General features: G+C 47.4%; 1 protein-coding gene across 2 annotated transcripts in view; it reads right to left on the bottom strand.

Moving 5' to 3' along the window:
* Positions 1-11,619, bottom strand: part of LOC143767734 (uncharacterized) — a 464,270-nt gene that overhangs the window by 351,381 nt on the left and 101,270 nt on the right. For both annotated transcript variants that reach the window (XM_077256236.1, XM_077256233.1), the window contains exons 3-5: positions 11,456-11,579; positions 11,275-11,372; positions 9,852-9,942 (exon numbers count right to left, since the gene is read on the bottom strand). In XM_077256236.1, the coding sequence (XP_077112351.1) occupies positions 9,852-9,942; positions 11,275-11,372; positions 11,456-11,579 (313 nt within the window). The remainder of the gene's footprint in view (positions 1-9,851; positions 9,943-11,274; positions 11,373-11,455; positions 11,580-11,619) is intronic.

Below are 11,619 nucleotides of genomic sequence, written 5' to 3'. Positions count from 1 at the left end.
CTACTTTGAAGAACCTAGAATATAAGACATAATTTCAGTTGTTTCACACTTTCTTGATAAGCATATAATTCCACATGTGTTAATTCATAGTTTTGATGCCTTCAGTGTGAATGTACAATTTTCATAGTAATGAAAATACTGAAAAATCTTTAAATGAGAAGGGGTGTCCAAACCTTTGGTCTGTACTATATATATATATATATATATATATATATATATATATATATATATATATATATATATATATATATATATTATATTACAAACAGTATACAGTATATTCATAGGATAGATATAAAGATGTCAGTCACACATATAATCAGCACAGTGTGTGTTAGGGGTCGAGTTCCCGCCTCTGCACAGGGGGAATCTCGAGCCATCTCCTCTGTGGTCTCCCATTCTTCTCTTGCTGCAGTGGAGCCTGCTCAGCGGAGGTGTCGGTCCCAGCGTCTCGCTCAGTCTGATACTGTGCAAAGGGTTAGTGCTGCCTTTCCAGCTTCTGCCATTGTAGCCAGTACTGGTCAGCGGCGAGCAGACGTCTTTGGGACTAAGTCCTACTTTTCCCCTTCTGAGCATGCCCAGGGTACAATCTCTCATTGGAGATCAAGGGTCACATGCCTAGGTACTGCAGCAACTCCCATTGGTCCTACAGGAAGGTCCTGAAGTTGCTCAAGTTCTGTGGCAGCCTCCCATTGGTCCCTCTGGGAAGATCCTGAAGTTGCTGCAGCTATAAAAGGTTCACATGACCGCACGGCCATACACTAGTATCAATCTATGTTATGTGCTTTGCGCCAGTGTGGTCTTGTGTGTATGCATTTAGGGCCCCGGCTCAAATAAGCCCCTAGAATACAGGCACCTCCGGTGAGGAGTTGTGTGTATGTATTCAGAGTCCTGGCTGAAATAAGCCCCTAGTATACCGGCACCTCCAGTGAGGAGTTTGTGTGTGTGCAAGACAACTGACTGCTATCAGCTCAGCAGTTAGCTGTGTACTCCTGTGAGTCTAACAGGGCACGGTGCTTTCTTTTGTCGGCGACTCTGTGAAGTAACAGAGTTCGCTTATACCCCCATATAGTGCCATTTGCTAGCAGCAGGTTCCTCCTGCACGGTGGACCCCAGGCTGCGAACGCACCAATAACTTAATCTATATACTCGGTGCGTTCCGCTAGCCCTAACAGAATACTAGCACCAGGATCTGGCTAATAAATGGCAGACGATCAGCGTCTATAGCGGTACATCCAGCAGCTGGAGGGTAGGTTGGCTGCTCTAAAATGCACAACCTCAGCTGTGGATGTTACCACAGTCGCTGTTCAGGCTGCTAGTGTGGCTGCACCCAGTTTGTCCTCTGCCACCCCTGCTCCGACTTTATCCCGTCTCCCGCTTCCAGACAAGTTTGCTGGTGACCGTAAGCAATGTCGGGGATTCGTGAGTCAGTGCTCCATACATCTAGAGCTTCTGGCTGCACGCTTTCCTATGGAACGGGCAAAAAGTGGGTTTTCTCTTATCCCTTTTGTCTGGCAGGGTGTTGGAGTGGGCAACGCCGCTGTGGGAGCGCAATGATCGTGTGGTGCAGAGTGCTCCTCTCTTCCTGGACTCTCTGATACAGGTCTTTTTAGGTCCTCGTGTCACCCACGATACAGCGCTCCAATTGTTGGCAATAACTCAGGGTTCGTCCATGGTCAACCAGTTCGCCGTCCAGTTCCGGACTCTGGTCTCAGAGCTGGAGTGGCCGGATAAAGTCCTTATTTCGGTGTTCTGGAAAGGACTGGCAGACCATGTGAAGGACACCTTGGCCACCAGGGAGATTCCCGCCACACTGGAGGAGATATTACAATATCTACCCGCATCGACCTCCGTTTTAACGAGCGGAGGTTAGAGCGGACCCAGTGTAGGCAGAGGTTCCGGCTGGCTCCCAACTTCGCCAGACCTCCTAAAATCTTCCGTTCAGGCATCCAACTCCCATGAGGCCATGGAGATTTCTCGAGCGGGACCTAAGTCCCGGGCCACTCGAATACCCGTGGTTTGTAATATTTGCCAACAGTTAGGACATTATGCTAATAAATATCCACAGCGGTCGGGAAACGATCGCGTCTAGTAACCATTGGAGGAGTTTCACTAGACACAGCGGCATTTTCCTCCAAGCTGTCCTATAAAGGGACAATCACTTTAGGCTCATCCACAATAACATTCGAGCTTTGTGTGGACTCTGAAGCAGAGGAGAATTTCATGTCCTCTGCCTTTGCTCACCGCCAAGCAATACTTCTGGTGATGCTCGCCAAACCGGTGACTGTTCGAGTAGTGAATGGGTTGACACTGCCCTCACAAATCACACATCAGACTATCCCTTTCACATTATCCATGTCCCCTTCCCATCATGAGATTATTTCCCTTCTTGTCCTTCCCGAGGGAATAGACGAGATTCTGCTGGGAATACCCTGGCTCCGTTTCCACTCCCCACATATTGAGTGGACCTCTGGGAGGATATTGGGTTGGAGTGAATCATGTAAGGGCAGATATGTGAGGGATTGCATTCAGGTTACCACTACAGAGATACCCGCAGATCTTACTTCCCTTCCCAAGTGCTATTGGTCCTATGCAGACGTGTTCTCCAAAAAGGCTGCGGAGACCCTTCCGCCTCACCGCCCCTATGACTGTCCTATTGATCTCATACCTGGAGCAGAACCTCCTTGAGGATGGGTCTATCCCCTCTCTCTCCCGGAAAGGGGACTATGTCCCAGTACATCCAGGAGAATTTGGCAAGAGGGTTCATTAGGAAGTCAGTGTCACCTGCAGGGGCTGGGTTCTTCTTCGTGCAGAAGAAGAACGGAGAATTACGTCCATGCATAGATTACAGGGGTCTTAACACCATTACCGTTAAGAATAAGTACCGGTTGCCCCTAATTTCTGAGCTCTTTGATAGGCTACAGGGAGCAAGGGTATTTACCAAATTAGATCTGCGGGGTGCTTATAACCTGATTCGCATCCATGAGGGGGACGAATGGAAGACGGCTTTTAATACCAGGGCTGGGCACTATGAATATCTGGAGATGCCCTTCGGGCTCTGTAATGCCCCAGTCGTTTTCCAAGACTTTGTTAACGATATCTTCCGGGATATGCTCTCCACCTCGGTCGTCGTCTATCTGGATGATATTCTCATCTTCTCTCCAGATATTGACTCCCACCGGAGAAATGTTTGCAGAGTCTTCGACCTTTTACGGGCAAATTCCCTCTATGCAAAGTTGGAGAAATGTGTGTTTGAGAAGGAGTCTTTACCTTTCCTGGGCTATATCATCTCCGCCCAGGGATTGGCTATGGATCCTGCCAAACTACAGGCTGTGATGGACTGGCAAGAACTCCATTCTCTTAAAGCGGTGCAGCGCTTTATGGGGTTCATTAATTACTATCGCCAGTTCATCCCCCACTTCTCAACTTTGGTATCTCCCTTGGTAGCCCTCACCAAAAAGGGAGCAAATCTCAAACTGTGGTCTGAAGAGGTCTCCAAGGCTTTCACTTCTATTAGGTCTCATTTTGCTAGCTCTCCCATCCTACATCGTCCCGATGTTGATAAGCCGTTTATATTGGAGGTGGATGCCTCAACCATTGGTGCTGGAGCAGTCCTCTTCCAAAAGGATGCTTAAGGTCAGAAGCATCCTTGCTTCTTCTTCTCCAAGACCTTCACACCATCAGAGAGGAATTATTCCATCGGGGACAGGGAGTTGCTAGCAATGAAGTTGGCCTTCTCAGAGTGGAGACATCTTTTGGAGGGGGCTCGCTTTCCCTTCCAAGTTTTCAATGACCAGAAAAATTTGGTGTACTTACAAACAGTCCTGCGGCTAAATTCTCTTCAGGCCAGATGGTCCTTGTTCTTCTCCCGGTTCCAATTCACCCTCCATTATCTCTCTGGGGAGAAGAACATTCGTGCTGACGCTCTCTCTCGCTCCGTTGTGTCTTCTGAGGAGGAGAGCCTCGGCTTATTGTCCCTTCTGAGAGCCTGAGAACCGTAGCTCCGGTTTCGCTAGAGTCAGTGCCTCCGGGCAAGACTTTTGTACCTACTAATTTGCGACCGGAGGTTCTCTCTTGGGCTCATTCATCCAGGGTGGGTGGACATTTTGGGACAAAGAGGACATCTGAGCTGCTGAAGATGATGTACTGGTGACCGCATATGGTCCGTGACGTCGGAGATTACATTCGGGCATGTGTCTCCTGCGCCAAAAATAAGTCTCCTCGACAACGGCCAGCTGGGTTACTTTATCCCTTGCCGGTGGCAGACAGGCCCTGGGAGATGGTCGGGATGGACTTTGTGGTGGGCTTACCCAAGTCTCATGGCTGCACCATCATTTGGGTGATCACTGACCATTTTTCTAAAATGGTGCACTTGGTGCCGCTTCCACGGCTAACTTCTGCACGGGCCTTGGCAGCGTTGTTTATAAAACACATCTTCCGCCTACATAGTATGCTGGACAAAATTGTCAGTGACCGGGGTCCCCAGTTTGCGTCTCGGTTCTGGAGAGAGCTTTGTCGTCTTCTCAGCATTGATTTGAATCTCTCTTCTGCATATCATCCCGAGACGAATGGGTTGGTAGAGAGGGCCAACCAGACCTTGGTCACATATCTGCGACATTTTGTTTCAGCCAGGCAGGATACTGGGCATCCTTGCTACTGTGGGCGGAGTTTGCGCTGAACAACGCCATAGCTGACTCCACTGGACAGACCCCATTCCTCCTTAACTACGGTCAGCATCTGCGGGTTCCTGTGCAAATGCCCGTCTTTTCCGCCGACTCCAGGGTGGCAGACTGGGCTGTGGAGGCACGGGACATTTGGGACAGCACTCAGGATGCCATTCGGGCCTCCAAAGAGAGAATGAGGTCCTCCCCAGATGCACATCGGCGCCCCACTCCGACCTTTGCTCCTGGTGACTTAGTGTGGCTCTCCACCCGTAACATCAGGCTGCGAGTTGAGTCCACTAAGTTTGCACCTCGCTACTTGGGCCCCTTCAAGGTCCTTGAACAGGTTAACCCTGTGGTCTACCGTCTGGCCGTCCCGCCACGCCTGGGTATCACCGACACCTTTCATGTGTCCCACTTGAAGCCCGTATACATGTCCCGGTTTTCCGAGTCATCTGCTGGGGACATCGGGTTCGTCTATGGATGATTACGAGGTGAACGCCATTTTGGGGTGCAAGGTGGTACGTGGCAAAAAATTTTATTTGGTGGACTGGAAGGGTTACGGTCCCGAGGACAGGTCCTGGGGGCCTGCTGAGGCCATTCAGGCTCCGCAGCACATTGCTGCCTCCGAGAGTAGCAAGGCCCTAGGAGGGGGGGGGGTAATGTTAGGGGTCGAGTTCCCACCTCTGCACAGGGGGAAATCTCGAGCCATCTCCTCTGTGGTCTCCCATTCTTCTCCTGCTGTAGTCGAGCCTGCTCAGCGGAGGTGTCGGTCCCAGCGTCTCGCTCAGTCTGATACTGTGCAAATGGTTACTGCTGCCTTTCCAGTTTCTGCCATTGTATCCAGTACTGGTCAGCGGCGAGCAGTCTTTGGGACTAAGTCCTACTTTTCCCCTTCGGAGCATGCCCAGGGTAAGATCTCTCATTGGAGATCAAGGGTCACATGCTCAGGTACCGCAGCAACTCCCATTGGTCCTCTAAGAAGATCCTGAAGTTGCTCAAGTTCTGTGGCAGCCTCCCATTGGTCCCTCTGGGAAGATCCTGAAGTTGCTGCAGCTATAAAAGGTTCTCATGACCGCACGGCCATGCGCTAGTATCAATCTATGTTATGATGTTATGTGTGAGGAGTTTTGTGTCTATGTATTCAGGGTCCCAGCTGAAATAAGCCCCTAGAATACCGACACCTCCGGAGAGGAGTTTGTGTGTGTGCGCAAGACCACTGACTGTTATAAGCTCAGCAGTTAGCTGTGTAGTCCTGTGAGTCTAACAGGGCACAGTGCTTTCTTTTGTCGGCGACTCTGAAGTAACAGAGTTCGCTTATACCACCATATAGTGCGATTTGCTAGCAGCAGGTTCCTCCTGCACGGTGGACCTCGGGCTGCGAACACACCAATAATTTCTTCTATTTACTCGGTGCGTTCCGCTAGTCCTAACAGTGTGTGTGCAGCTTACTGTACACGTATTTAATTTAATGATTATTTTTCTGAAAAAAAAAATTGCATGGGCTTTATTTTCATAACCAGCAGAGGTAAAGCAGATGGCTGTGGGCTGATGCTTATAGCCTGGGAAGGGGGTAATTCCCATGGAGCTTCCCTATATATTAATATCAGCTCTGAGTTGTATACTTACACTGTACTTTTTATTATAATGAGGGACCCCTCCAAAAAAAATGACGTAGGGTCGCCCTATAATTAATAACCAGGAAAGGCTAGGCAGACTGCTGTGGGCTGATATTAATAGCCTGGGAAGGGGCCATGCATATTGGCCCAATACTAGACTAAAAACATCAGCTCTCAGTCACCCCAGAAAAGGCTCATCCACAGGATGCACCAAATCTATCACTTAACCTCGCTCTTCTCACTTGTCCTGGAACGGTGGCAAGTGGGTTGATTGTTGGGGGGGTTGATGGCACCTTTGTATTGTCAGGTGACATCAAGCCCAGAGGTTAGTAATGGAGAGTTGTCTATAAAAAGTCCCCATTACTAACCCCATGGTCAAATTATACATATAAAAACACCTTTGTATTTGTAAAAACACACCGAGAATAAAGGCCTTTAATTTAAAGAATGACACAAACTCCTTTAACAAACCTAAATTAAACCATGCTCACGTCATCACCCAGTCCGCTGAAGCCAATGTCCCCTGTAACAGAATTAAAATAATAAACAACCATATTCCTCACCTGTCCGCCAAGAAGATAATAATCTATTTGTCCAACATCACATCTAGCTCTGCTACATCCAGACTGTATTGTTGCATGATGGGACTGTACTGCATACCATCCAACAGAGAAACTAAGATGCGCGTGCTTGCTCAGCTCAGTGCCTCACAGTGAACTACTTTCACTTCATTGACATCACAGCGAGCATGAGAAAGTTCTCAGACTCGCGGGGCCAACAGACAGGTCCTGGGAATTCAGAGCCAATGAAATCAGCTCAACTCATTAACGTCAGTGCAAGCGCCGTTAGAACTCTTCCCAAGGCAATGGCGCTGACGCTAGTGAGATGAACTGAGTTCATTGGTTGTGAACTCACAGGACCTTTCTGACGGCATTGTGAGCATGAAAACTTTCTCACGCTTGTGGTGACATCAGTTAGGTGAAGAGAGTTCAGCGCAAGATTCTGAGCTGAGAAACACACACACAGCTCAGTGTCTCTGCTGGATGGCAGCCTGCCATGTAGATGTAGCAGAGCTAGACCCGTCATGGGATAAACGGATTATTATCTTCTCGGCAGACAGGTGAGGAATATTGTTGTTAATTATTTTAATTCTTTTACAGGAGACATTGCCTTCAGTGGACTGGGCGATAATGTGAGTATGGTTTATTTTAGATTCATTAAAGGAGTCAGTGTCATTCTTTCAATTAAAATCTTTATTCCCGTTGTGTGTTTTTTTTTTATTCAGTTTGACTATGGGGTTAGTAACGGGGACTTCTTAATGACGCCTGTCCATTACTAATCTATGGGCTTGATGTCACCTGGCAATACAAAGGAGACATCAATCCCCTCCATCACCCAAGTTGACACCGCACCAGGGTAAGTGGGAAGAGCGAGGCTAAGTGTCAGAATTGGTGCATCTTATATATGCTCCATTTCTGGGGCGACTGAGAGCTGATGTTTTTAGTCTGGGATGGGGCCAATATCCATGGTCCCTTTGTAGGCTAGAAATATCAGCCCGTAGCTGTCTGCCAAGCCTTTGCTGGTTATTAATTATAAGGGGGACTTTATGTCATTTTTTTGAGGGGGCCCCCCATTTTAATAACCAGGAAAGGCTAAGTATACAGCTGTGAGCTTATATTAACATCCTGGGAAGCTCCATGTGTATTATCCCCTTCCCAGGCTAAAAACATCTGCCCCTAGCTGTCCGCTTTCCCTCTGCTGGTTAATAAATTGTCGGGTGACACACACCAGTTTTATCAGGAAATAATTTAGTATGTAATAAAATACATGTAGATTAAGACACACACACACACACACAACATACTAATTCTAAAACACACTGACATCTTTATATCTATCGATTCTATGTATTCTATTTTGTTGGGTCATGCTGTTATTTTACTGTATGCGGCAGATGAATTGCCGGCTCTTCAAATACCATGGGTTGGTAAAAATCAGACGGCACTTGCATGGACCAAGTGCCTTGCGATTCTTTTTTCTCTCGCAACCATTGAGTGCATTGGGACTCATCTAGCAGTGGCTGGGCAATGGGCATATAATAGGCTGGGGGACCAGGATGGGACATCATATACAAGGCTAGGAGAGCATTTACCAGGATGGGGAGTATTTACCAGGCTAGCTGAGCATATACCTGGATGGAGGAGCATATACCTGGATGGGAGAGCATATACCTGGATGGAGGAGCATATACCTGGATGGAGGAGCATATACCTGGATGGAGGAGCATATACCTGGATGGAGGAGCATATACCTGGATGGAGGAGCATATACCAGTCTAGTGGAGCATTTACCAGGATGAAGGAGCATTTACCAGCCTAGGGGAGCATATACCTGGATGGGGGAGCATTTACCAGGATGGAGGAGCATATATCAGTCTAGGGGAGCATATACCAGGCTAGGGAACATAAACCAGTCTAAGGGAGCATATACCAGGCTAGGGGAGCATATACCAGGCCAGGGGAGCATATACCAGGATGGGGGAGAATATACCAGGCTGGGAAAGCATATACCTGCATGGGGAAGCATATACCAGTCTAGGGGAGCATATACCAGGATGGGGGAGCATATACCAGTCTAGGGGAGCATATACCAGGCTAGGGGAGCATATACCAGGATGGGGGGAGAATATACCAGGATGGGGGGAGAATATACCAGGATGGGGGGAGAATATACCAGGATGGGGGAACATTTACTAGGCTTAGGGAGCATATACCTGGATGGGGGAGCACATACAAGGATGTGGAACCATATATCAGGACTAGCTATTGAACCGGTTCTACGCCCGGGTTGTGAGCATTTTTTATTGGTACATTTTTGTGCTATGTTAAAGGGAACCTGTCACCAGAAATAACGTTCTTAACCTGCAGATATGAGGTCAATCTGCAGATTAACAGTGTTATTATGCTGCCTGATGCCCGCACTATGCAAAGGGGAAAAAATTATCTTTATTCTTAGCAGTATGGTCATTTAAAAAAAGTCTGCATCAAGATATAGGTTTATTCTTCCCAAGAGAGCTCATACAACACATCATGTAAAGTAGGGCATCAATAATTAATTGTGTCTAGAAGGTATAGAGAAACACCTTTGTACACAGAAGAACTTAATTTGCTGCCATGTCACTTCTAACCATGACTACTCTGTAATGTTCTAGTACTGGCATGCTCCTGCACTGTCACTTTTCTAACCAGCCTTCACAATATAGTCCGTGGTTGTGCTGGTGGAGATGCTGCACTAAATTCACAGGGTCACTTAGTTCATTGCGTAAGAGTCAAATTAGCCAATCTCTTATTATCAGAGCTAAGTTATTACCCGGTTTTGAGTAGATTATTACTGGATTCTACTTCTAAATCTTTTCCTGATCTGCCTACATATTTCTAGATGACGACCTCAAATCGGTTTGGCTTCTCACTTGACTGTCCTTCCAGGACCGGTTCCTTCAGCTAGAAATTCAACATATACTGTAATTACAGTAGAATCTGTGACTTCTCTGCATTTAGTGCTTACTACTCACCTGGGTAGTCATATGTAGGAATCTCCTCTTTACACCGCTCATCACCCATCACATGTGTCTCTGTAGTATTAATATGGGTCAGATCTTCACCCTGAAACAAATATTGTAAAAGTCACAGACAGATGGAGAAGTCACATCTCTGATCAGCTCTAATCCTGCCATCTCCACCGTTCTCATTATACAGATTATATATATATATATATACTAGACTGTGGCCCGGTTCTAACGCATCGGGTATTCTAGAATATGCATGTCCCCGTAGTATATGGACAATGATGGTTCCAGAATTCGCGGCAGACTGTGCCCGTCGCTGATTGGTCGAGGCAACCTTTATGACATCATCGTCGCCATGGCAACCATTATGACATCTACGTCGATACTGTGCCCGTCGCTGATTGGTCGAGGCCTGGCGGCTTCCACCAATCAGAGACGCGGGATTTGTACGTTGATACTGTGCCCGTCGCTGATTGGTCGAGGCCCAGGCGGCCTCGACCAATCAGAGACGCGGGATTTCCAGGACAGACAGACAGACAGAAAAACCCTTAGACAATTAGATATATATATATATATATATATATATATATATATATATATATATATATATATATATATATATATATATATATATATATATATATATATATATATATATATATAGCTGAGTGTATGAATGTGTGTGTATGTATCAAGCCACACGCACTCCACATAGCCCTGCCCACTTTGCATAGCCACACTCACTCTAATAACTCACATCATCTCGCCAGCCAGAGCCACCGGACTGTTACCCCTAATATCCCACATCATCCTGTCAGCCAGAGCCACCGGACTACTGCCCCTAATATCCCACATCATCCCATCAGCCAGAGCCACAGGACTACTACCCCTAGCTTGCTACTGGTATCCTGACTGCAGAGACGTCACTGGTTTCTCCCTCAGCAGACAAATGTCAGCAGAGAAATAACGGCCCCGAGCACATCCCGGGCTCACCGCGCCCCGAGCACTGAGCATATCCCGGGCTCAATCTCGGAGGCCGCGTTGTGAGGAGCAGACGCCGAAGCTGCCGGGCGCGCCGTGTCTGATGTGCTGGGGGGGGAATGATGTCGAATATTAGGGGTAGTAGTCCGGTGGCTCTAACGGGATGATGTGGGATATTAGTTGTAGTAGTCTGGTGGCTTTGGCTGACGGGATGATGTGGGATATTAGAGTGAGTGTGGCGATGTGGAGTGGGCGGGGCTATACACATATAGATATAATCATTATAATTGTTATAACTAACCACAGTTCGATACTATGCCCGGGCAACACCGGGCTCTTCAGCTAGTAAAACATACAATACTGTTGGATAATACAAGACTGAACACAAGACCTTCACAGCCGTCTACACATCATAGGGGAGATCTCATGATACCTTCTCTCCATCTACCTGATGATCCTGAGGAACACTGGGATCTTCTTGTTTACAGTCCTGTGGAAGAAGAGGACGGGGACATCTCTCTGGCATTAACCCCTTACTGGACAGATCTGGAGGAAACACATACAGGGACTCAATTCATTCTTTACATACAGATAATTATAGGTCGTGTGTATTTAGTCCTGTCTATTACCTGGAGATGTGAGGGGCTGGGGAACCTCCATCATGACGTCCTTGTACAGATCTTTGTGTCCTTCTAAATACTCCCACTCCTCCATCGAGAAATAGACCGTGACATCCTGACACCTTATAGGAACCTGACACATACAATGATACCGTCATCCCCCCGATCCCTTC

Source organism: Ranitomeya variabilis, chromosome 4 (genome assembly GCF_051348905.1).
Source record: "Ranitomeya variabilis isolate aRanVar5 chromosome 4, aRanVar5.hap1, whole genome shotgun sequence".
Lineage (NCBI taxonomy): Eukaryota > Metazoa > Chordata > Amphibia > Anura > Dendrobatidae > Ranitomeya > Ranitomeya variabilis.
This window is presented reverse-complemented; position numbering and strand designations above follow the sequence as displayed.